A 27,028-nucleotide genomic window follows, 5' to 3' on the forward strand; every position below is an offset into this window, starting at 1 on the left:
TCCTCACCTCCCAAGAGAGGCGAGGAGTCGAAGAAGGAAAGAGGAGTCGAGGAGGTGATAACTTGAGAAAGGACCCCTGACTGAGTAGTGAGAACTGCACTGACAGATCCATGCAGCGTGGTTTAGACGTAGGAGGGATTTAGACAACTGCGTCATGACGTAGCTGGCGGGAGTCGTGACGCTCGGTTCCTTGTTTTTAACGCAGCGCGGGAGATTTAGGAGCAGAGGAACAGAGTCAACCGGGGAAGTTGTAAGTTGTCAAAGCATTTTTTCAGCCATATATAGTTTGACAACATTTCAAATGAGTCAAAGTTAAACGTGTATTCCCGTAAACACCGTGTAATGTTCCGACCGTTGAGTTTGATACAGCGTTAGTTAGCTGCAGTGGCTGTATTGTTAGCGTCAACATGGCTCAGCTCGGGCATAGGTGTAATGTTGAAGTGTTAGTCCTACCTTAACGAATGTATTAGTGTGTTCTTCTGCTCTTCAGTGTGGTAGCTTTGTGAAAATGCCTTGTGAGAGGAAGCCAATGCGCTACGGCCACTCGGAGGGACACACCGAGGTCTGCTTCGACGACTCTGGGAAGTGAGTCTGATGTTAAACGGTCTTCATATTCATCTTGCCACAAAGTAACGATACTGCACTTAACTACGATTTTGAGGAAACTGTTCTTTATTTGAGTCCATCCATTTTCTGCTATTTCAACTGCTATAAGTTGTGTGTGAACTGAAATTGCTTTGTGGATTCTGAATAAGTCTGCAAAAAAATAAATAAACCAATTAGTATCTATTGGTAATGGTATAGGTGAAGATAAGATAATAGTCGTAATTACATGAATCTTACTTGTAATAGAACATCTCTACACTGTGGTATTGCTAGCTTTGCTTGCATAAAAGATCTGAGTACTTTCAACCTTGTGTGTCTAAATCACTGTAGCACACTCAATTAAAATAGCTCTCAAACTGCTTTCAAACTTTGTTCCTGCTTCACAATATTTCCGTAAACTGATCCAACCATACTTCCTCAGGTTCATTGTAACCTGCGGGAATGATGGAGATGTTCGGATATGGGAGGGTCTGGATGATGATGATCCAAAGTTCATCACGGTCGGGGAAAAGGCTTACTCTCTCGCACTCAAGGTCGGTCATCTGTCTTCTGGTTCTGTAGTGATGTGTTTCTACTAAATATATATTTTTCTAAAGAATCAGCTGTCAGTGGAGGATTAATATGTGTTTTCCTTTTACACAGAACAACAAGCTGGTGACAGCGAGCTCCAACAACACGGTGCAGATCCACACTTTTCCTGACGGAGATCCAGATGGCATCCTGACCCGGTTCACCACCAACGCCACACATGTCACCTTCAACAGCAGCGGCTCCAGGGTCGCTGCAGGATCCAGGTACCTACGATCACTTCTGAAAAATAGAGCTAGAAGCAGGAGATGGGTCATCACCTTGCTCTATCCATTCATTAACACCTCTAAAGCTCACTAGTTTGTTTTACCCATAGAAACCAAAACGTTGTGGTTTTGTGTGTGTTATAACTTGTTTGTGGTCACTCATTTCATTTGCTGATGACCTGACCAAAAAGTAGGTTCAGCACATTCTCCTTTTCATCACAGAGAGTCGCAAGTAGCTATTGCCTAAGATCCCAGGATGTGTTTTTATTACATGTGCCAAGTGCTAGGACTGTTTTAGGCACTAAAGCTTTTATGTGCGCCGCTCCTCTAGCTTGGAACACTCTGCAAAACATTTTGAAAATGAGCATTTTGGTTCCCCTGCATAATTTTAAAGCACAGCTGGATGAAATGATATTTGTCATTTGTCACAAACTTATCTCGTGCCCTCATTGGTCATGTGCGCGTTCGTGTGTGTTGGAGGAGGGGCTCTGTAAGGAAGTCTGAAGGAAGGGGCAGATTGTTTTCGGCTGCGTACTTTCAAATTCTAGCGCACTCGAGCTGGTTTCTCCATTCTTACCTACCCTACCTTTAAACACACAACAAAATACAGTCGCAACTACTGTTGAGAACTTTTAAGATTATGTTCGATAATCCTATATTTGTATTTTTGTTTAGCATTTTAGATACATACAAATATTAAGTTATGAAGACGTCCAGCTGACTCATTGGTTCATATTGAGATTTTTCTGTGATCCCAAAGCTAGTGAGGAGCGAATGTCACTTTAACTTTCTGTCAAGATGTGCATGCTCTCTCCGCTCCAGTAGAAGCTGTCGTGTGTAACGTGTCTGTTGTGTTCAGCTCACCATGATAAAACCAGACTATGATCTCATTATGTTCTGTGTTGTTGTTCCGGTACACACTCAGCAGTGCACCTGAAAGATATTTCCAGCTCTCAGACACAGCAGCTTTCTGGATTGTCTTATGATTAGCCTTGATTGGAGATAACAGTCTGTTTGCTACCACAATTGATCCGCCCTAAACAGGTTTATCACGGCAATAAAAGCACAGAGCATGGCGCCTTATTGATGCTGCTATTTCCACACCGGTCATTTCTCTTGTGGTATTGATTGTGACAAATTCAGGCATCTGAAGCTGTTAACACGAATTTGGCATCTGCATTCTGTTGCTCGTTGGAGGAAATCAGGATTATTTTGCTTCTCTTTATTGATTTGACAATTTGCACTCGTGCTGGTTCACAGCTGATGTGCCCTTTCCCTCAAATCAGTCACGTGTGAGCATAGATTGCTTGCACATATTTATTCTTAATTATTTATCTGTCTTCCTCCAGTGACTTCATGGTTAAAGTGGTGGAGGTGTCGGACAGCAGCCAGCAGAAAACCCTCCGGGGACACGAAGCGCCCGTCCTCAGTGTCACCTTTGACCCCAAAGACGACTTCCTGGTGGGTAAACCTTTTCTCCGGATGTTAGAAATGCAACGCTGAGGTTGTTGGCTGCCAGTGTGCCAATGATTCTGAGACCCTGGTCTGAAATTAGCATCAACCGAAATAAATATTAACACAACCTAATTCCCCTTAAAGCCTTGATAATAATGACATATGATAGTCCAGCTTTACTTAAAAGGTACAGCCTCATCTTTGGCTGGATAACTAATATCGATTTCAAACAGTTTTGACTTTTTCACAACAAATGTAAAACTCTTATCTGCTCCCTCTGTCAGGCGTCCGCCAGCTGTGACGGCAACGTGGTGGTGTGGAACATCAAGGAGCAGGTACGTCAGGATTTCAGCACCTCGATCTGAAAGATTTTCATGAACATAAACAAGCTTTTTATTTTGATGTGCACTTGATTGTTGCAGTGTGTCAGATGCTGATCTGCTTTGTGTCCCTTCAGTCTCAGCTGATCAGCTGGCCTCTGCTGCAGAAGACCAATGACGTCAGCAACGCAAAGTCTCTGTGTCGGCTGGCCTGGCAGCCCGGCACGGCCAAGGTCAGTCACCCTCTGAGACCTGTGGCCACCATTGTTAAGGAATAATTCTTCTAGATATCTAACCTTTTGCTCTGTGACGTTTTATGATCTACTCTGACGTCTGTTATCTCCTTTAAGGAAAGGCCTTGGTGCCATATGTGTTGTTGTCACCAGTTTGTGACCGGTCAACTTGTCTGGCACGAAGGGTACTTGTTGTGAGAACACTGAGGCACTTCTTTATCGGTGTTTGTGGACTCTAGGATGTGAAATCCTTGAGGCCATGAGTGTCGGACGCAGTGTTCCCAGCTGTTTAGTCTACTCCTTCAGAGATGTTGATTTCTCTCTGTGAACCAGTTAAAAGGTCTAGCATAGAGAGAGGCTCTTCACAATTTTTTTTTTAAACAATATATTTATTGATTTTTTCAATTTTCACAAAACAATAATGACGTAGCACATACATGACAAGTACATAATTACAAAGCAAAAAGACAAAAAATTACAAAAAACAAACAAACAAACAGCTCAGTCTCAAACATACACATATGTAGGTGGTTACAGGAGTATCACATTTATGATTGATGATGAATTTATGATGACAGGTGATTCATGAGGTTCCTTTAACAATAATAGCCGACAATTCAGGTCCAAGGAAATCTAAGTAAGGCTGCCAGATTTGATAGAACTGATCAGATTTGGCATGTAAAACATTTGTGAGATATTCCAGGGGAACCAACTCAAATATAATGTTGCGCCAGCCTTTGAGAGATGGGACCTGATCCTTAATCCACTGTAATAAAATATTTTTCCTAGCAGCAAAAGTAAGGACATTATATAATCTTCTGTTCGCAGCAGTAGGTAGTGATTTGACTGGTAGACCTAAAATCAAAGACAGCGGGTCCATATCTAAATGTCTATGAAATATCTTCTCCATTTCAACTAATATGTCAGACCAATATTTCTGAAGTTTGCAGCATGACCAGAAGCAATGGGTCAGGGTTCCTATTTCTGTTTTACATTTTAGACACATGGGGGAGAGTGAGGGGTTAAAACAGTGCCTGCGATTAGGGGATATATGTATCCTGTGTATAATTCTCAACTGTATTGCTTTTGCTCTGGCACATATGGATATCTTTTTGGCATAATTCCAGACATCTTCCCATGTCTCCTCATCGATAGTCACTGACAATTCCCTCTCCCAAGCCCCTTTGACTCTTTGCGTATTATTAGGAGTCATGCCTCGCAATACTTCATAAAACAAACTGAGAGACAATCTCCCTGGTTGACGGTACAGGAATTTCTCAATGACAGATACTTCCCTGTGATCTATAAGGGTTGTATTCTTGGTGATATAATGCCTGATCTGCAAAAAACGAAAGAAGTCGTGTCTTGGGAGCTGATACTTTGTCCTCAATTGATCAAATGACATGAGACAACTGTCATTGAACAAGTCCCCCAATTTAGTTAAGCCTTTGTTACGCCACTGCTGAAAGCTAGGGTCCATTACTCCTGGCAAAAAGTCTGGGTTGTTGGTTATCGGGGTGAAAATGGAAGTCAATTTGAGCCTCCCTTCCATACGGCGAGATGAGCGCCATGCTTTCAAAGCATTAATTGTGATTGGGTTGGTACATTTTTCTTTTATGTTTTTAAAACTCCCAAAATACAGTAAGTCCTGTAGAGCACATTTTGATGGCTCTTCACAATTGACGTGGCAACTCTACCGTGGAGTCAGAACCTCTGACTCTTTGATTTGTGATGTGAATCCTCCGGCCGATACTCTGAATAAACCCATCAGTGTTTGACATCAAAGCTCCAACTCTCACCGTGTCTCCTTCCTGAGTCGGTGACCCCATGCATTGCTACACAGAAGTTTCCTCCACAACCATTATATCTGCCTTTTTCACTTTCTCACATCTGTAATTAACGACTGAATATGATAGTATTACAATAACAGGCAGATCTTTCACTTAAAAAAACCCACTGTTTGTGTTCAGTTTTTGGCGGTTCCTGTGGAGTCGAAGGTGCAGCTGTACGAGCGAGAGTCCTGGGATCATGTGAGCACTCTGTCTGATGATCTGCTGACTCAGGTGAGGTCCAGGTGTAGAGTATGCTACTGCTAAAAAGCATGTTTACCTCAAACTTATTTTTCAAAATGTTATCTTTCTGCAGATAAATAACTTGAGTGGAAGATTTATGTCTGATTTGTTCTCTATTTACATTGTATAGCTTTGAAATACTAGTGTTTGATGCTTCATCTGAAGCTCCTCAAACACTGTTTTAATAGACTCATTGCACATAATGTAAAGGTTCTGTGATGAAGAAAGAAGTCTGAAAGACTTTTTACTTTCAAATGTGTCTTATTGTTCTGAATTGCCATTTTGTATGTTCATCCTAGGGACATTCCAGCTCTTTACTTAATTGACATGGTCATTTTGTCTGACATTTAAGATATTTTCATTTCTGGTTACTGCAACACCAACATCATGTGTCTACTTTCTTCTGTTACATGCAGAAGATGACCAGAAGTAACTTAAACTAAAATGTAGAAAATATAGTGGCAGTCTATTTTAAACAGAACAAACATTTGGATCCTTTAACTTAGCTTAGCAACATTTCTGTAAACATGAACAAGGGGATTCACAAAGTGATTTACATTATTTAAAGAGACGGATGGATGAAAATCTTTAAGTCCATGAAAAGATGCACGTTTCTTCTTTGCGTGGTGGCAAGGTTGACAGGTGTTTGGTAGAAAAAAACAGTTTCTACATAAAACCGCTCACAACAAGCTCTGTGGATTATCTTAAGTAACTAGGTCTTGATTCCTGGTCAGAGACATCCCTTTTCTTTATTCTGAAAATGTATTCTCCTCCCTGTTCTCTCAGCTCGTCAACGTGGTGGCCTGGTCTCCATGTGGGAAGTTCCTGGCAGCTGGCAGCGTGGGGGGTTCACTGAATGTGTGGGACGTGAGCAGCAAGCTGTGTGTGGAAAGGTATGTGTGCATAATGTGATTTCTATACAACGTTAGTTTGAGTGAGACGTAACAAATATAAGCCCCTTGAAAGAAGGAGGCTTGGTTGGTGCAGTCACTGAGAAGACGGCAGACGTTCAGCATCACTACAGTTCAAGATGTCTCGTTTCTCCGCAGGCAGAAGCACGAGAAAGGCTTCACAGTGTGCGGGTTGGCCTGGCACCCGTCAGGCAGCCAGATCGCCTACACCGACACCGAGGGCTGCCTGGGTCTGCTGGACGGACTCCGCACCTCCACCTCAAACTCCACCAACACTGCCTCAAAGGTATGCTCAGAAAACAAAAAACAAAAATCTCAAAGCCAGCTCAATAATACCAACTGCAGCGGTGAAAGGGGAAGTTCTCTACATAGATAAATATTGTTTATAAATGTTTTTGTTTTTTTTACATCTATCTGACCATTTTAATAACTTGACCAATTAAGGATGTTGCTGAAGTGGAGCTGACATAGTGGATTGATTGACAGAAAATAATGGGAAACAAAAACATTTAGACAGATGGGTCTAGCTTCTTAAATGTGAGAAGTTGCTGCTTTTCTTTTTTATGGATGTTAATAATTGTAGCACCTCCACCACAGCTAAATAAATTACACTTATTTTAAAATGTCACTTCCTCAGACCTACGGATATTAACTTTTTTTGTATTTATTTTCCGTGTGATGTTGATGCTGAATAACTGTCTGTGGACTTTCAGCAGGCAGCGGTAACAAAACCAGCGAAAGACTACGATGCACTGTTTGACGATGATGATGACGACAGAGTCATGGATGAAGGGCAGAGTGACACCAACTCCCCGGTTAAGAAACCCATCGCCGCGGACGATGACGACGATGATGATGATTTCCTCATGCCTGCGACAGGCAGGGTGAGGAGCAGAGCCATCCTGGATGATGAGAACTCCCTGGGTGAGTGGAAGAAGGATCAGGTACAGATGTGAGACGAAGGAAGATAACAACAACAGTGAAGGCTTCCAAAAACAACCGGACTGAAGCAAAACGCAAAATGACAAAAGCCGACTCGATTTAGCTCAACTCTCAAAGTTAATGCGGGGAACTTGCTTCATGATGAACTTAGTGTTTTAAATATGTATTGCTTTAATTGTGAGCTGTGCATACAAAACTCTAGTTGTGCTAGTTTTGAACTGAAAACGATTTTTGTGTTATAAAATTAATATTTGTAACGTTTTTCAAATTGTGAAGAGAAGTCTAAGTGACTGAAATCGATTTCTTGCTATCTTTACACTTCACGCCCTGGTATAGCTTCTTTTTACTGCAGTTTTTGATTATTGGTTGTTCATTTATTTGTGGTTTAGTTTGAAACAAATGAAACCACATCACAATGTAAAATATTTATTTTCCAATAAAAGCTGTAATCCCTCACGTTTAGAAGCTGAAACCAGACATTTGTTTACTTGATAAATTCCTTAAATTAATAATTCCTTGTCCAAATTATAAATGACTTTTCTTTGACCGATTGGTTGTACACTAGCAGTCTGGGCGCTGGTTCAGGTGGAGAAGACGTGGCTTTCTGTTTCCTATTTAAACTTTTTTCTTTTTTTCTCCAGACACCGGATCTCTAAAGCTCGGTCAGGAAAAATTTGGGGACGATGACGACATGGGCAGTGGCGTCGTGCCCGCTGCCCCGCTGGTGCCCCTGCGTCCCGCCTATGAGGGGCCCATGCCGACGCCCCCCCAGAAGGCCTTTCAGCCGGGCTCCACCCCTGCACACCTCACACACCGCTTCATGGTACGAATACATGTCATTTAATGCTTTTTTTTTTACTGTATGACCTCTAAGAATGACTAAAATTAAGGAATATGAAGGAAAACAGTTGCAGTCTCCTGTGCATTAACACACAAACTGTTCCTCAGATGTGGAACTCGGTGGGAATAGTTCGAGACTACAACGACGAGCAGGACAACGCCATCGACGTGGAGTTTCACGACACGGCTGTGCACCACGCCATGCACCTCACAAACACGCTGGGCCACACCATGGCTGATCTTTCCCAGGAGGCCGTGCTGCTGGCTTGCCCCGGCACAGACGAGCTGGCCAGGTAAACCTCCTTCTACCCTGGTTTTTCACTCTACAACTAAGGAGTTCTTCAACATGTGCCAAACACATAGAGGAAGTTTGGATGTAGAAATGTAACCCACAACTTTTTTTTAAAGAGTAGGCAAACTGGTTCACACCAAACATTTTGGTGGTTATCTGTGGATCACACAATTTTCTGGGAACCCATAAATTACATACATGTTGGGAAATGCTCTTATTACAATTGGGATCCTGGGATATTCAATACCTAAGGAATGCAAAGTTGTATATATTAGAAGTATAAACTATACTGTTGTTAATAATCATAGATATTTGAAGATATTGTTAATCGCAAGCAAGACGGCAATATATATTTAGAAACTGGTGTAAGGCTGAGCCGCTCACTAAAGAGTATTGGATGGATATTATAAAACTGGTTTATATAATGGAAAGAATTGACTTACCAACTTACAATAAGAGATAATATTTTAGGTATTTGAAAATGATTTATGACTAACTGATGTGTAGTTTTCAAGATGCTATACTATACCTGTATCCAACCTGTGCTCCCCCTCTCCTCAGTAAGCTCCAGTGCCTCCACTTCTCGTCCTGGGACACCAACAAGGAGTGGATGGTGGACCTGCCGCAGGGCGAGGACGTGCGGGCGCTGTGTCTGGGGCAGGGCTGGGCGGCCGTGGCCACCAGCGCACTGATGATCAGAGTCTTCTCCATCGGGGGGGTGCAGAGGGAGATCTTCAGCCTGCCGGGGAACGTGGTCTGCATGGTGGCCCACGGAGAGCAGCTGCTCATAGTCTACCATCGGGGTGAGACGCACACACTTGTTTTATATGAATGAGAAGTTGTATGAGAACCTAGGCATAGAAGTAGAGAATGGGTAGGTATTTATTTTGATAAGATTACATTTTTGTTTCAATTGACAAAAGTAATTGTTCAGTATGCTACATGATAGGTATACAGTTATACTGTACAGGGGTTTGGATTTATTAAATACACATTGTTTATTTTGCCAAAAATAGATGTAGTTGCTTGTAGTGTAACATGGAGTCTTAAGTGTTGTAGAAATGGTTAACTCCTTAAGTGCATATTGTCGGAGTGGATCATCACATCTGCTGAAAATGTTGTTGTTGTGTACAAGTTGATCTAGAAATACTCATTTAAACATTTTAAACAAATAATAGCATTCTTTGGAAAATGGCAGAACAAATGTAGGTGTTACTTCATTTGTAGGGAAAGGTTCAAATGTAAATGCTGTCCTGTTTTGTAAATGGCATTATTGACGTGTCCCTCACAAACAGCAGCTCCCTTTGTCATCTTCAAGCTTTGACGTGTGTCTCATTCTACATCCTCAGCTCCAGGGTTTGATGGGGAACAAGCTCTGGGTGTCCAGCTGCTGCAGTTTGGTCGAAGGAAGAGGCAGCTCATCCATGGGGAGCCCCTCCCCCTGTCCCACAGATCCTACCTGTCCTGGCTCGGATTCACTGCTGAAGGTCAGTTTGTGGAGAATTGATTTTGTCTTATTCTCCTAGAAATACCTCTCCAAATACATCCTCGTCTTTGGATTTTGTAAGATGACCACCCGGTTACTTTTCAGGCACACCATGCTATGTGGATTCAGAGGGGGCGGTCCGGATGCTGAACCGCTCCGTGGGCAACACATGGACCCCGGTGTGCAACACCAGAGAAACCTGCAAAAGCAAATCAAACAGCTACTGGGTGGTGGGAATACACGAGAACCCTCAGCAACTCAGGTGAATGCCCTCTTCTCCACCGTACTGCCTCTGAACCCCCCCAGAACACTGTTGGAGGAGCCTGTGACCTAAGATTTTCATTGTCATAACTACAATGTAGCTATGTACAAATGACAATAACCTAGCCTTTAACCTTGAACAAGACGAAACACAGATAGTATAACATTTAACATTTGAGATTGGGCTGCTGAAAAAGCACTCGTGTGGGAAAGTAGTATGAAAAACAAGCTTGAAAAAAAACAAAACCTGAATTAATAAAGCTTCTGATTGGCCCCTGAATGCAACAATCGGGAGGCTCTCAGGTAAAAACAGTCTCTATTCTCAGCTCAAATTATTGTAGCGTAATTACAAATATAAAGTGCAGCTTAAGTTTAACTGTAGAAGTTTGCTCAAACAAAGTTTGTGTGATATTTTACATTTCATGGTCCTTTTTCCTGATGTAATCCATTTGTTCTTGCCTGTTGATTATTCTTTGGACGTCTCCCCTAAATGCAGCTGTTTGTCCCGTCAGGTGTATTCCCTGTAAAGGCTCCCGGTACCCTCCCACTCTGCCCCGACCTGCTGTGGCCATCCTGCCCTTCAAGCTGCCTCTGTGTCAGACCTCCACAGAGAAAGGACAGATGGAGGTAAACACTCCCAACACATCAGACACTACAAACTAGTTCTGCTCCGAGACATTTAAACCCAGTAACTGCCAGGTGTAACACTAACTGAACTGACAATCTGTTGGCTTGCTTATATATATGAGAATCTTTTAAAATAATACGGACTACGGCCCAAAGAAGAACCTGATATTGAATGAAGCTGTTATATTGGTTATATACCAATAACATTTGATCAAACCTTTTTTTTGTAAACTTTATGAACTCCTTTCTCTGAAACACAATTTTGTATTAAGATTTTTTTTTTTTAAAGAATCATCATCTGCGCCTCTAAGACTGACATTTTTGGAAGTTATCTCAGCTAGTTTGTGATGCTTAATTGTCTTCTTGCTTTTGATTGGACAGAGCTCTAGACTTTTTATATAAACAGATTTACAAGTCTCTTCTAGCCTGAGATATTTCTTAAGTTTTAATGGTGTAACCTCATATAGTAATATACTATAAAGTAGTCCAGCATGATACATTCCTCCTGTAATGTGATCTAAATAGACAGTCTGTGTCCTCTGCCGTCCACCAGGAGCAGTACTGCCGCTCGCTCCTCTTCAGCAACCACTTCAGCTTCCTGTCGTCCAGCGGCTACGAGATCGACGAGGAGGCTCAGAGTCAGTCCCAGAAGGACCAGCAGGAGCTGCTCATGAAGATGTTCGCAGTGAGTCTGAAAACCACACTTACCTATTTAATATCATACTATTACGCCCCACCCTTAAAATTGCCCTATGGGGCTAACACAATTCCACCAGTGACCCAAATAGAACACAAAAGACACCTTTTTAAAATCATCAAATCCATAGGATGTATTATAATCAACACGTAAAATGAACCACAGCAGTCCCCACACCAGAGGCCTCTCTTTTCTGCTGCTGCACTGGAGCTTTTAAGCACTTCCTTCTCCGGGTGCACCTCGTCTGAACCTCGTTGCAGCAATGCAGCACACCTGGGTAGAGGAACCAAAGGGAATACATACAGCCGTAACGCATACTCACTGATGTTAGAGGTGTGCCTTGTTGTCTTTAGCTGTTGTTCATCCTCCATGTTTTCTTCCAGCTGTCCTGTAAGCTGGAGCGGGAGTTCCGCTGCGTGGAGCTGGCAGAGCTCATGACTCAGAAAGTGGTGACTCTGGCCATTCGATACGCGTCCCGGTCCAGACGCATGGCCCTCGCCCAGCGGCTCAGTGAGATCGCACTGGAGAAATCCAACCAGATCCAAGAAGTAGAGCCAGAAGAAGAAGAAGAAGAAGAGGAAGACTACTCGAGCGCCAGACGGCCCTCTGGGTAATGCCAATATGCCAAAATGCTTTTATCCGGTTTGACTGATGTTGTAAATTAGTGTTGAATTTATGTTTTACAACAGACTCACCTGTATTTGCAGGACTTACAATAATCTCTTACAAGGTTCTAAAGATCGTTTGTAAGGGAAGAAACTCACTCTGTAACACCGCTGTTCATCAGAGAGTGTTCCTATAGTTGTTGTATTCATGCAAAGCTTTCATCTATATTATATGAATAATGAAAATATAAATAGAATATATAGAATGTAGCTACATTTCCGGGACATCCAGCATTTGGATCGAGTAGCTTGTGAAAAATATGGCGTGCTAGATAAAGATGCTGCAGCAGTTTTTTCAATGGGTACATATTTTCTGAAACATATGAGAGAAAACGATAATATATCAGAATCAGAATCAGAATACCTTTATTAGTCCCACAGTGGGGACATTTAAGGAAAAGAGCCAAAGACAGCTTAATGTTACCTTAGAAAAGTAACGCATTGGTCTTTGTGTCAACAAACATTCAATTTCAAAGGATTAAGGGGCCAACAATCAGGTCAGGACATCACTTGTGTAGGAAATGGGAAAGATGTGCCCTCTGTTTCAGTGAACAAGCTCTTCTGTTGAAGTAACTTGCACCACGAGAGGGGAAGACGGTGTGATTAACGGGTTTATTATTCGGACAGGTCTGGCCAGAGTGAGGCTGCACAAGGACGTCACAGCAGCCGACGTTATCAGGAGGAGGAAGAGGAGCAAGAAGAAGAGCAGAGGGAGGAAGAGGAAGGACGGGAGATGGAGACGGACGAGGCATCGGAGACAAAAAAACGTCAGTTTCACTTCCTCCTTTAACTCATCAAAACATGCCAACAGTGTCTAATGATTGTGTCCGGTACTGCAGGTGTCAATCCATTTGCTAAAGAAGCAGTTTCACCTGTGAAGAACAATCTGACGCCAAGTGAGTAAACATTACTAACAATGCAAATACTGTGATCAGACATTGCATTATACTGTTCAAATAATATAGACATCTGAGTAAAAGTCCTGCGGTCTTTTTATTTGCAGTTACTAAAGGAGGACGTGCAAACCCCTTTAAGGTAAGAATTAAAAAACGCTTTCACAGCAGCACAGTTTATTTCTTAAATTATCAAATCTAATCAAAATGTATGATAGTCCCAAATCACAAAAAATGCCTCGAAGGGCTGTCCAAAGCAAACAAAGACAAAATAAAAAATATCATAGCACAAAAATGATAAAAACATTATGAACAACAACATAAGTAGTGCCATATGATAAAAGCATGTTTGTGTAAAACCAGACAGAAGTGATGCTTATGAAGATGGAAACTAGTTGACAAGGAAGTCAGGTACGAAGACATATGTTTTGAAGGAATCAACCGAATTAGCTCCTCGGATCTGAAAGGGAAGATGATTCCAAAGGCGTTACCACCTACCGATGATTTGTGAATTCCGGGGATAAGAAAAGAGACTGGCAATATGGGAGTTATCTAGAAGTAAAAATGCAGAAGGAGTGAGAATGATGCAGGGTTTCATGGGATCTGTGTGCAGGTCCTGGGCTCAGGGAAACCCTCGTCTGCGTCCGGCCAGCCTCGAGTGACCAACATCCTGGACAACATGACGACCAGCAGGAAGTCCTTCCCACTCAGCGGACCTGCGGGGAAACAAAACAAAAACCCTGTCCTCAAACCGCTGGCCCCCAGGCCCAAAACAAAGGTATCGTTATCTAACTTTCCAACATGGATTATCTTGTTAATGTAATTACCTTTTTTAATTACATCTGGGCATTTTTATTTGAATGTTTCACAGCATTCACACTATATACCAACCCACTAACTCAAAAGGTTCAGCTCAATTAGGACACCATGGTTATCACTCCTGACATTCATAACTTTCATAATTCCAGAAATATTCACCATAATTCATCAAAATGTTCCCCAATATAGATGAATGGTGAAACTCTTCAAACTTACTAATATTATGAAGCATTTGTCTCATGGGGGGGAATCATTGCACACTTGCATAACTATCATACAGCATTAACAACGCAATTTCTTCATTGCGTTCTCTAGTTTGTTTTGTTCTAATTGTCAGATTTTATTTCATGGCACTCCTGACATTGTTTTGTTCCTGTTTCGACCATGTAGAGTAGAGCACTTGTAAAAGTGCTGTGTAAATGAAGTGTATTGTTATTTATTATAATTACTGCTCTCAACTGTTTAGAAACACTTACAAAATAGCGTCTGTGTAGATATTAAATGTCATTTATTAGTGACGAGACAAAAAAGACAAGGTATATCACCGCAAGATAATAATAAATATCAAATGCATCCATTTTAAAGGGGACCTATCATGCAAAATGCACTTGTGTACGTCTTTTATACATGAATATGTGTCCCCGGTGTTCCAGGGAACTCACCAAGTGTCAGAAAACACAACCCTCTCTATTTTCCTCCATACCCAAATCTCTAAAAAAGGGGCTGCAATGGATCTGATAAAAACTGATCCAGATTTGAATCAGGACGTCAGGACAGTGGCGCTACGGCTATTGGGCCAACTCCACCAATCAGGAGGAGACAGCCACGGCCATTGCCGTTCGAAAGCCCTGGAGACGCTGTAGTACATATGCCAGGCCTGTAGATGGTGCTGTTCTCACAGAATCTGCCCTTGCAAAAACAGAGCTAAACATTTTCAAATTGAGCGAAATGAGGCATGGCTAAAATGCATGATCTGTTTGGTATTTTGAAAAAAAAAAAAGTATAAATATGCCTTATATAGGTATGGTCCTACACTATATTATTCAAATATAGCATGATAGGTCCACTTTAAATTGATAACATTGGAAAATAATTCAACTGTGCTTGAGTTCTGGAGATATTTACTCATGAAGGTTCTCTGCTCATAATCTTCCTCTTTCCTCTGCAGACTCAGTCCACTCTGCTTCAGATGAGCGGCACCAAGGCGTCCAATAAGAAAACTCAGCAGAACACACAGCCGGCTGCTGATACGCAGAAACAACCAGAAGCCCCGCCTCCAGCCTCTCCTGCCGATAACACAGAGAACAAGAGGTGAAATATCTGACCTCCTGATATTACAGGACCCAAAGTTAAAGGTACACTGAGTTTTCTTGACTGGCTTTCTGTTTTTCAGGCCGAAGACGGGCTTCCAGTTCTGGCTGGAGGAGAACAGGAAGAGCATCACGGCTGATAACCCCGACCTGGAGGAGACGGACGTCATCAAAGAGGCCATGGGACGCTTCAGGACGCTGTCAGCCGAGGACAGACTGGTGAGGGACACTGGGGGGTCAGAGGGGAGGGTCCCAATAAGAGTGGAGGGTCACATAAGAGATGGAGTCCTGGAAAACTTGTAATAAAGCCAGACATTTACAAATTCAAGCAAAATGATCTTAGATCTATGGAGTAATATTGGAATAGTTTTGAGGAAATCGCAATTTGGTCACCCTAAAATGTAATCATTATTTATTTATTTAAAATGTCAGCCATCAAAGGGGGACATTTTCAGCAGCCAACTGATAATAGGTTCTGAAGTTCTGTACAACTCAAACTCAAACTCAAATTATTTACAAAAGTGGTTCTTAAAATCTGATGTTACAAAAAAATAGTGTAGATATGGTGTAGTATGCCGTGTAGAGAAAATTGACCAATGAAACTCAATTAGTTACTATCAACATTTTAAATGGCTTTTTGCCGGATTATGTTTTTTTTAAACTATAAATAAAAACTATAATATATAAAAGAGAGACGGATTTGCCAGCAAGTTTTCTACTGGGCAACTCTGTTTTCCAGCCACGTATTTGTGTGCAAACGGGTTTCTAAACCTTTGGATGCCAGGCCAATGACTTGAAACAAAAAATGAAACTCCTAAAAAAAATCCTACCGCCCAAAGTATTAAAGTATAATGTAAAACTAATAATTATTTACTATATATATATATATATATATATATCCACAGAACTGGAAGCCCGTCTTCTAAATAAATACATAAATGTATATCAAACCTTTATTTATCCAGGTTGTATCCCATTGAGATCATTGATCTCTTTTTCAAGGGAGACCTGCTCAAGTAGGTTCCACATGAAACATTAAAAACATAAACAGAACAACAAAAGGACATCATACATTAGCATTACAGGGATTACAATTTACATAACTATCCACATGAACAGGTACCAACAGCTTCCGATTGAGTAGCATCCAACCGAGCTTTAAAAACATTGAGTGGCACCAGATTGCTCAGTTTCCATTTTAATTGCAGACTATTCCAGGACAGTGGAGCTGCGCATCTAAATGCTATCTTCCCTAAGACAGTCCTAGCAGTTGGCACATTTAATAAAACCACAGCATGCGATCTCAGGCAGTAGCCACTTACAATTCGCCGTGAGATCAGGGAGCAGATGTAGGATGGAAGTTTCCCTAACATGGCTTTATATATACATTTTAAAAATGTACCAGTGACTGAGCCTCCGTGCAGTTAGTGAAGGCAGACCAGCCCTTGCATACAGGGTACAGTGATGGGTTAATGCTTTACAGTTTGTCACAAATCTCAGTGCACTGTGATACGCAGCATCTAACTTGACCAGGCAATTGGCAGGTGCATTCATATAAATCAAATCACCATAGTCCAGCACAGGTAAAAAGGTCACAGTGACTAGCCTTTTTCTGGCCTCGAGCGAGAAACAGGACTTGTTCCTGTAGAAGAAACCTAGTCTAACCCTCAGTTTTTTAAGCAGGTTATTGACATGACATTTAAAAGTGAGACAGTCATCAAGCCAGATACCAAGGTATTTGTAACAGGTAACCACTTCAAGTTTTATTCCTTGCGTAGTTAAAATATCTAAAACAGGCTCTGGTGTCTTTTTAGCTTTAGAAAAGAGCATTACCTTGGTTTTATCAACATTTAAAAGAAGCTTTAGTTCAGAGAGCTGAGTCTGAATAATGTTAAAAGCAGCTTGCAATTCAACAACAGCCTCCTTAATGGAGGGACCTGCACAGTACATAACGGTATCGTCCGCATAAAAATGTAAGGTTGCTCCATCGACATTTTCACCTAAACTATTGATGTAGATGGAGAATAAAAGTGGACCTAACACAGAACCTTGAGGAACACCATTAGTAATGTTTAACCACTCAGAAGACAGCCCATCAAAATGAACACATTGGGACCTTTCAGAGAGGTAGTTCACAAACCACCCCACTGCATGGCTGGATATGCCAATACTGAGTAGCCTCTGCTTTAAGATGCGATGATCGACGGTATCAAACGCTTTGGAAAGGTCAATAAATAGAGCTGCACAGCTCTGCTTATTATCTAAAATACTCGCCACATCATTCACCACTTTCATTGTGGCAGTGATGGTGCTATGTTTCTTTCTGAAGCCTGACTGATGTTTAGACAGGATGTCATTTGTACATAAAAACACCGTTACCTGCTCACTCACTAGGCGTTCAAGAACCTTAGCCAGAACTGATAATTTCGAGATGGGCCTATAATTATTTAAAACAGTTGCCTCCCCTCCTTTCAGTAAAGGCAGGACATACGCTGACTTCCACAATTTTGGAATTGTGTTTGTGCTGAGGGAGAGGTTAAAAAGAGTAGTGAGAGGTGGAGCAATAACATCTGCAGCTATCTTTAAAAAGAAAGGTTCTACGTTGTCCGGGCCAGCCGGTTTCTTAGGATCTAACTTGGTTAAAGCTTCACGAACAACATCAACAGTAAAAGGAGTAAAACTAAAAGGGTTTTCCAGACCACATTGTTCAGAGTCACAGACTGAGGTGTTCACAGAAGCAGAGTTAGTCACAGAATCAAACAGAGAGCCACAGGACACAAAATGCTCATTAAAACAATTTAACATAGTGGCCCTGTCCGATATAGTGCCTGTTGCTGTGGTAATGCACGGAGGTAGCTCATTACGGATATCACCGGTGGATATCGATTTTATGGCTTTCCAAAATTTTCCAGGATTATTTAGGTTCTTTGTGGTAACTGACAGATAATACTTAGACTTAGCACTTTTTATTTGTGATGTGAAGCTATTTCTGAGCTGCCTAAAGCATAGCCATTTTACCTCTGAGCCAGATTTCCTAGCCTTTGCCCAGGCCTTGTTTCTCTCATGTAGGAGACTAGATAAGTCAGCAGAAAACCAAGGATTGTCTCGTCCCTTCACTCTAAAAGTACGTAGGGGTGCATGTCTATCTATAATTTCCATAAAACCAAGATAAAAACAAGACCATGCAGTTCTACATCAGCACACAGATCGATTTTACCCCAATCAAAATCAAACAGATCATGTACAAAACCCTGCTCCACAAAATGTTTTTTGTCTCTCTTACTGATAATGCGAGGTTTAACCTTTTGGACTTTTGTGTCCCTAATTGTGGCTACAACACAGTGATCACTCAGATCATTTGCAAATACTCCCACAGATGAGTATTTATGGGGAACATTAGTTAAAATGAGATCAATTAAGGAGGATTTATTTGGGGACTTAATGTTAGGGCGAGTAGGACTGTCTATAATCTGAGTAACATTCAGAGAGATACAAAGGTTTTTAAAATCCTCTGACACAGAAGTTAACCAGTCCCAATTAAAATCACCAAGCAGCACTATTTCCTTGTAGTCAAGTTGAGATAAAAGTTTTGCCAATGAAGATAAAGAGTCCTTGACAGCTGAGGGGGGTCTGTAGCAGCCCACCACCATGAGCTGTTGACCCTTTGCTACTTCAATATTTAAGGCTAAAAATTCTAGTTGTTTACTAATAGATTTGGAAACCATCTTGGTTACACAAAACTTATTTTTCACATAAATGGCAACGCCACCACCTTTTTTAGGACGGTCGGTACGATATACACTATAACCATTTAAGTAGATGTCAGAGGCCAAAATAGATTTATCTAGCCACGTTTCTGATAAGACAGCATCAGTCGAGCTCGCCCAAATGCGGACAAAATCTAACTTAGGTAACAGACTGCGCACATTTAAGTGAATGAATCCCAACCCAGATCTAGAATTAAAATCAGCAGGAGTAGCTATCTGACTACTGCTACTGGGCGGTCCAGGGTTTAGTTGTACATTCCCTGATAGTAATAATAGCAAAAAAACCAAGCACCTTTTCCTTTTAACCGACACACATACATTGTCATCTGCTTTAAAGTCACCAGCAAACTCCGCGAAAGTGAGATTAGAGCTCAAGAAGCAGTCCTGAAGAACCATCATAGCAGGCAAGTGAGAAAGACAAACATTTGTCGAACTGAATGTCTGTGACAAGGCAACCAGTAATTGTTTGTGTAAGACATCCGGACCTTTACAGGGGATGTCCACTGCGGGCGGTATATTAATGATATCATATTTATTTGTAATACTTCCTAGCATAATATGACAATTACTCCTTATAATGTGAACCATGAATGAATTACATTAAGGTGTCCTTGGGCAGTGGTTCTCAAATGTGGTTACGCGGACCCCTAGGGGTACGTTGGAGTACTGCAGGGGGTACGTGAGATTTATTTTATGTTAAAGGACACATGTCATGCTTTTCCGGTTATTACCCGTCCCCTTGTGTGATATGAAGGTTTTTATGCATGTAAACGGTGTGCAGAGTTAAAACCCTCAAAGTACACCCTGTAGCGAGTAAAACTCTAACACAGAAAATACCTCCCCAAAACGCCTCGTTGGAGATACGTCATTGTCCATTGTTTACTTCCTGTGTACTGTGACGTGTGAATGGCCAGGAACGAAATGTACCGATCCGCGGACTTCCTCACACACAGGGAGCTCAGCTGATTTCTCCTCCCTGGCTGCAGGCTGATAACAGACAGTTGGGATCGCGGCGAAATTCACTCTGCAGACTAGTGTTGCACGCTGTACCGATACTTGAAAGGTACCGCGATACCCTGCCGTTAAAAACGTTACGATTCCCCCGTTTCATTAGTATCGGTACTTTAAGAATGACGGGGAAAAGTACTCCGGTGAGAAAGCGCTGTTTTAATAAGAGCCGTGTGTGTTCAGCGCTCTGCTTCCACTCCCTGCACTGACTGCAGCCGTGCCTGCAGTCCCTCCCCTCTCAAGCACGCTCTAAGTGCCTCCCCTCTCTCGTGCACGCACTAGCTGCCAGAGCATGTCAGAAAACGAGAAGCATGGCTGCAAGTGGGAGTGCAACTGCCGCTGCGCCTCGGCTTGTTGACAAAAAAGACACCAGAAGCAACATTTGGAAGTATTTGAGCTATATCTCTGACAGTGAGGGCAAGCCTACGGACACCACGAGGCCTGTCTGTAAGAAATGTTTTAGATCCCTGCAAACCAAGGGAGCCAACACATCAAACTTGGCTAAGCACCTCGCCGACCGGCATCCAGAGCTGTTTAAAGAATTTAAAGACAGACAGGTTAGCGAATGTGATAGATAACATAATTACATCATGCTCAAGCCCATGCCCTCAAATCTAAGTCAAACAAGTGTAATTTATTTTGTGACAAACGAAAGTTTTCGTAGTTTGACGAGGCAATTAATGGCAATGATAACTGTCTAATATGGCTATCTTTTTAGCTAACTTACCAATGTGGCTAACATCTGCAATGTACATTTTATCAATAATTTATATTACTGTACTATTACATGTTAATAAAGTTAACTATCAAAGAAATCACATAAACTCAAGTATAAAGAAGAGACCATGTTGTAAGAAAACACTTAACAGATAAACTACAATTTTATTGATCATGAAAATAATAAAAGAAAAGTATCGAAAAAGAATCGGAATCGCAATTCTTGACTTGGTATCGAAACCAAAATGTTGGTATTGTGACAACACTACTGCAGACCCATTCTCACAGCGTTTATCAACCTTTTTCTTACTCAATATCAAGCCACACTTATTGTTTTTACTTCGGATGTGAGTTTGTGTGTGCTCAGGATGAGTTTGGCTGTGTTTCGCTATGTATCCTAAACAAGGAAACAACACCTCCACGGAGCTCAGCGCGATTCACAACGTCCCGACCAATCAGAGCACACTGTGCTCACAGGGAGGGTGGGGGCTGGAGCTATTGGAGCTACAACGAGCCGTTAAAGGCAGAGAGTGAAATTCAGTGAATACAAGTAGTTTACAGAGATGCTGTATGAGAAACCAATGTGAGTTTGGAAAATTGCACAATATAAATCTATTCTAGTATACCTCAACAATGGAATTATGATCAGTGGAAATGGCCATGATACCTCTCCTTTAAAGAAAAAAACAAACATAATTAATGCATTTAAACGAACTACTAATAGTAGATTAACTACTTTATTCAAAAGTTTACAGTAATTCTGGATAATAAAATGGGAAAAGTAAACGGGGTGCTCTCTTTTCCTCTCCTGACAGCCCGTCAGTCTCGTGCAGGGGGTACATGATTGAAAAAAGTTTGAGAACCACTGTCCTAGGGAGCATAAAATGACTTGATGAATGGTCTCAGTCAAAAGGATTCATTTAAATAAATCCAACTTTTTGCTTAATCGTCACTTCCCTTTAATGAGACTTGCGCTTCTGTGGTGTTGTCTGCTTCAGTTCTGATGCTGTTGACTAGAATTTAAAAAAGTAAAGAAGTTTGAAAACCTCTGTTATTCCACAAACACTGGTGCCCTACACACTTAATACACCTGTAGAAAGGGGGAAATCCCTTTTTTAGAGTTTAAACATTGGTACAATACACTATTCTTATTCTACCTCATGTAAGGAGTAGCTTCAGCCCCCTCCGTCATTTTATTTTGTACTATTGATTTACGATTTCTGTTGTGGCCAGTCAATAGGTGTGTAATGAGGTGACACACCTCAGCTTTCATACACAGTGTTAATAGGCATCAGTGTGTGCTTGTATGGTGCCTGGTCCTGACCCTGCATACATCACGGCTCTCAGCAGCGCCGTACTCCACACATAGAAAGAAAAGAGGAAGTGGATGAGGACCTGCGGGGGAGGGGAGGACGCCTGTTGCCTGGGAACCCTGTCGAGTGTGTTTGGGCAGCGAGGGCACAAAGCATTGATCTTATGATAATACTGTGAGAGAGACAGTGAGCCGGTTAATCTGCAGCAGAAATACGTGATGATTCAGTTTTTTAAAAGACAATTCCTGTTTTCAATTCAGACACGGTTGTGCATCCGAACACCAAATAGTTCCAATTAACTACAAATCTAAATCTAAGTATAATTAGGGATTTGAAGAAAAAGCATTTGTTTTTTAATACATTTTAACAGCATTTTGGTCTTTTTGTCGGCCTCTATTCTTTTACATTTACAACAAATATATATATTGTATATATATTTTCACAATACAATACATTTGACATGTTAAGCAAAGAAGGTTTATGAATATTAGGGCAATTTGCTTTTACATAATTCTCTTGCAGATTAGCTTTATCTATAATCTGGCGTATAACTTCTCCTCTTTTTGTTATGAATGCAATTGTATGCATGGTTCTATAAAGGTATAATACACTTGAGATATTATATGTTTAACAAATGTACAACCAGGTTGAATGTGTTTTCCCATTGAAGCAACATCATGGCAGCTAAAACAAGATTTACAATTATGTTAAGTGTTTTTTAACACTGTATACGTGAGGTCTTTCAAAGGTGTCTTAAACATTTTCTTCATTATAACTAGGCCTGTCAAGTTAACGCTAATTATTTTAACGTGCGATTAACGCATGTGTATTTGTCCTCGGCCCGCCCCGTAGTTTCAGAGCCCAAAGGCTTGACGTTGTTGTTGTTGTTGTTGTTAGTTGGATGGTGGCAGATTCTAGCGAGAGATATGGATACAAAAAAAGGTGTTTTAAACAGCAAGCCAAGCACACAGCTGATGCTGACAGCCCCGCTCCTGCCGCTCGCTTGCGGCAGACCACGCTTGAAAGTTTGCCGGGGAGACGCCTGGACAACAACAGCGATAGCTAAATGGGTGGCTACAGCTTAACATCGTGGAGGACGAGGGGCTGCGTTAGATAATTTGGATCGCATCCAACGTGTCGACTGCACATCACAGCGCATTATTTTGACCCACAGTGGGAACTGTGTGTTTGAGCAACTGGCTCAGTGCAAAGAAGTAGACAGGGTTGGGAGAGAGTGTAAGAGAGAGAGAGAGAGGTTCCAGGTTGTTGTGTTGAGAATATTCAGGAGAATGTTTGTCATTGTTCAAATGATAATAAACAAACATTTGCATAAAGCATATTTGTCCACTCGTATGTTGATAAGAGTATAAAAACTTGAAAAATATTCCTCTAAGGTACATTTAGAACAGATAGAAAATGTGCGATTAATTTGCGATTAACTATGGACATCATGCGATTAAATATTTTAATCGACTGACAGCCCTAATTATAACACATTCGCAAAGGCAATGGCTGAAATATTTTAAATCTTGCTTTGTTTGCTATCTCAAAGCCTTCTTCTTTGCACGTTGGCAATCACGACTTTTGCTCAGTGCAGTAGCGTTAAACCATTCACAGGATTATTGTCACGCACAATTGTTCAAAGTACATATTTATGATAACTCCACAGCGCCTTCTATGGTCAAAAACTCCACAGCAACGCCTCACATTTGAGGAGCCAGAACAAGGGGACAGTGCTTTGATAAATGACCCAAACTATTAACCAATATCCAAACTGTTGACTAATGTTCTGTCCATCGCCCAATAACTGACATCTGACCCTTCAAACTGGACTTCCTGAATGTATTTGTTGTTCTCTTCTAACCACCACCTGTAGCATCTCTCCCACACAAACGCAGCCTGTTGCAAGTTGTCTTTTTCATTCAAATTAAACGTAGATACAGTGAAGGCTTTGACTTTTCAGTTTGGATATTTAAAAAGAAAATCTGTTACATGACCCTGCAGGAAGCTGAAACGTCGTTAACGACCCTGGGGCTCTGTGTGTGTTTCCTAATTTGTCCTAATGTCATTATTCTGTCCGAATTCAATCAAATAACAATTGAATAGCAGGACGTCACAGTTTGTAGCATCTACCAGTTCTCTATCGGTGGTGTTTTATGTTTTGAGGCTTGTTTGAATATGCATGGGGTTAATGGGCAGTGCTGGAGGGGAAGATTATGTATGTGTGTGTTGTGTATGTGTGTGTGGCCAGACCACTCACCAGGCCTGATGATTCATCCGGGCTCCATTACGTCCAGGCAAGCGCTTCCTTTTGTCTCTGCTGGGAGAGAAAGAAAGGGGGGGAAAAAGCACGAGGAGGGAAAAGAGGCAGCAGCCTGTCAGTAGTGATTATACATGACAGGATGCAATTTCAAACTGCACGCCTGAGTGTGTGTGTGTGTGTGTGTGTGTGTGTGTGTGTGTGTAGTGTGTATTTAGTCATTTGATGTAGGTGTTTGGAGCCTCAATTGAAATGGAAGAACTGTATGATTTTGTTTTGTCCTGTTCAGTAATCAACAGGCATTTCATGTTCTTTTATTTTTCCTATTTGATTCAGTCCTGGACGGAAAGAGCAAAAACTGGAGACGCAGCAGATCTGAAGAAGAGGAAGAGGGCCGAAGGAGGAGCAGAGGGTGCAGAGACTGAGAAAGGACAGGCAGAAGCAGATGAAAATAGTGCCAAGAAGAAAAAATCTCTAGATCCATCCTCCAAGCTTTCGGCATTTGCTTTTAACAAAAACTAAACTTTTTTTTTTTTTTTTTTTTTTTTTTAAGTCTTGGTTTTTGTGCAAATGTATGTAGGAAATCTGTTTGCTGCGTTAGATAATGCGTCTGTTATTTGCGGCACTTATCAGAACACAAATTCATTAATAATGGGGCATCCTTTGTTTTGATGTTACATTTACAACACTTCTATAAACCCTTATAAACTGTATTTTACAAATTGAATAAATGTAAATGTTTGTTAGTTCACATTTTTAGTCTCCATCCATTTTTTTGTGTGGCATTGAATTCATTCACAAAGAAGTGAAAAAAGGGGAGATCATATTTGATGGGCTCTTTCAAGGATATGTCTGGTGTTATATTCAACAAATCAACAATGAAAAAACAACAACAATGACTACATTCTGACTTCCCTTCAGTCTGTGGCTCTCAGCCCGTTTGTTCCTCCTGAAGATGCAAATATATAACAAAAAATAGGTCACAAATGTAAAGAAAATTCCTATTTAACAAAGTAATTCACTTGCTGTCTGAAGCTCAGGGTTATTTGATCTTGTACAAATAGAACAGGATAATAATAATTATAGATTTATTTTGTTAGCGCTTTGACAGGTGCTCAAAGTTGCTTTACAAAGATAGTGAAAAGAAAAGAACAAATCAATATAGTTAAAGTCAAATTACAATCAAGGATCAACAATACAAGCAAATGCACAGAGGCACTCCCATCGCGCCATCTATTTTGAAACATTGCCAATCTCTCATTGTATTCATCCAGAAAGGGGCGAGGTGGCAAACTTGTTTACATACATTGGGAAACATTTTATTAACTTAACACCACATAGAAGATTGTATGACATGCAACTTCTTGATGTTAAACAGAAGATGCAAATATATATAACAAAAGATAGGTCACAAATGTAAAGAAAATTCCTATTTAACAAAGTAATTCACTTGCAGGAGACCAACGTGATGTCTGAAGCTCAGGGTTATTTAATCTTGTACAAATAGAACAGGATAATAATAATAGATTAATTTTGTTAGCGCTTTTACAGGTGCTCAAAGTTGCTTTACAAAGATAGTGAAAAGAAAAGAACAAATCAGTTAAAGTCAAATTACAATCAAGGATCAACAATACAAGCAAATACACAGAGGCACTCCCATCGCGCCAGCTATTTTGAAACATTGCCAATCTCTCATTGTATTCATCCAGAACGGGGCGAGGCGGCAAACTTGTTTACATACATTGGGACATTTTTTATTAACTTAACACCACATAGAAGATTGTATGACATGCAACTTCTTGATGTTAAACAGACGAAACGCCTCCTTATTATATATCCTTAAGGTAACTTTGTTCTGCTTTTTTGGTTTTTTATTACTGCTTTCGTCCCTTAGTAGTATTTTAAGAGTTTGTTCTTATCTTGATGTAACTTTTTTGTTGGATTTTCCTTTTTCTTCCTACTGCTGCAGAAGCAGTCTGCTAGCAGGTCACATTAATAATCAGGACTGAGATTTAACACTGACATTTCATTGTCAGCCTTTTCTACTTTACACTCCACCCCATATATCTAAATCTACACACATCACTTGAAAAGCTCAGAATGGTTGGGCCCTAAACTAAATTCAGATATGTTAACTCCTTGTGTGCCGTCAGGGCCCTGAGGTCTTTAAATCCTGCTTTCTTTCTGGGTCCTAGATCCAGACACAAAGGTGAACGAGCGTTTGCCAACAGATTTTGCAATATCTGTCTATCTCATTATTTAACACTCTCCTTATAAGACACTTAAATAGTCTAGCCTTCCTATAATCTATTTTACCAGCATTTATTTTTGTTTGTATTTAATCTGAATTTTATTCACAATTTCTACTCTTTTTATATTGTATTGCTTTATTTAATCATTTTATGGAAAGTGCTTTTGTTATAGTTTTTCTAATACATTAATTATTGGGTTTGTTGTTAACCCCCTATAAAGCTTGTTGTACACATTGTTTTGGAAAGGTTCTATATGAATAATGTTAATTATCTACTATTAATATGACTTATTTTCTTTAATTGCAAGACTGTTGTATTAGAATTCTTAAGTTTTAGCCAGTTGTACCCAAGAAGACAATATGATTCTGTAATGACCCATTATGCACACTACATTACATGTTACTTGTTAGTTGCTTTTATCCAAAGCGACTTACATACTCAATATTGTGGGCAATCCCCACTGGAGCAATTTGGGGTGAAGTGTCTTG

At 40.8% G+C, this 27,028-nt stretch overlaps 1 protein-coding gene across 3 annotated transcripts; it reads left to right on the top strand.

Moving 5' to 3' along the window:
* The first annotated feature begins 149 nt into the window (after nucleotides 1–149).
* wdhd1 (WD repeat and HMG-box DNA binding protein 1) lies at nucleotides 150–25,039 on the top strand. 3 transcript variants are annotated; one of them, XM_034117054.1, is made up of 26 exons: nucleotides 150–250; nucleotides 471–585; nucleotides 1,028–1,139; nucleotides 1,249–1,400; nucleotides 2,750–2,861; nucleotides 3,140–3,190; nucleotides 3,313–3,408; nucleotides 5,379–5,471; nucleotides 6,267–6,373; nucleotides 6,530–6,677; nucleotides 7,108–7,315; nucleotides 7,975–8,156; nucleotides 8,282–8,466; nucleotides 9,027–9,268; nucleotides 9,815–9,952; nucleotides 10,057–10,213; nucleotides 10,725–10,839; nucleotides 11,393–11,524; nucleotides 11,920–12,146; nucleotides 12,829–12,968; nucleotides 13,041–13,097; nucleotides 13,205–13,236; nucleotides 13,708–13,872; nucleotides 15,082–15,224; nucleotides 15,307–15,442; nucleotides 24,625–25,039. In XM_034117054.1, the coding sequence occupies exons 2-26, from the start codon at nucleotides 509–511 to the stop codon at nucleotides 24,808–24,810; spliced, it is 3,393 nt and encodes a 1,130-aa protein (XP_033972945.1). In that variant the 5' UTR covers nucleotides 150–250; nucleotides 471–508; the 3' UTR covers nucleotides 24,811–25,039. The 3 variants fall into 3 exon arrangements, with proteins under 3 accessions (XP_033972945.1, XP_033972943.1, XP_033972944.1); XM_034117052.1 differs by having other exon boundaries at nucleotides 151–250; nucleotides 7,105–7,315; XM_034117053.1 differs by having other exon boundaries at nucleotides 171–250; nucleotides 491–585; nucleotides 7,105–7,315.
* Nucleotides 25,040–27,028: the final 1,989 nt, after the last annotated feature.

The sequence above is a fragment of the Trematomus bernacchii genome, unplaced genomic scaffold (genome assembly GCF_902827165.1).
Source record: "Trematomus bernacchii unplaced genomic scaffold, fTreBer1.1, whole genome shotgun sequence".
Taxonomy (NCBI): Eukaryota; Metazoa; Chordata; class Actinopteri; order Perciformes; family Nototheniidae; genus Trematomus; species Trematomus bernacchii.

Coding starts and splice junctions, on each gene's coding strand:
- wdhd1 (XM_034117052.1), top strand. CDS start 509: ATGCCTTGTGAGAGGAAGCCAATGCGCTACGGCCACTCGGAGGGACAC. Junction 7,316..7,974: donor GGATGATGAGAACTCCCTGG/GTGAGTGGAAGA, acceptor TTTTTTCTCCAG/ACACCGGATCTCTAAAGCTC. Junction 13,873..15,081: donor CCCCCAGGCCCAAAACAAAG/GTATCGTTATCT, acceptor TTTCCTCTGCAG/ACTCAGTCCACTCTGCTTCA.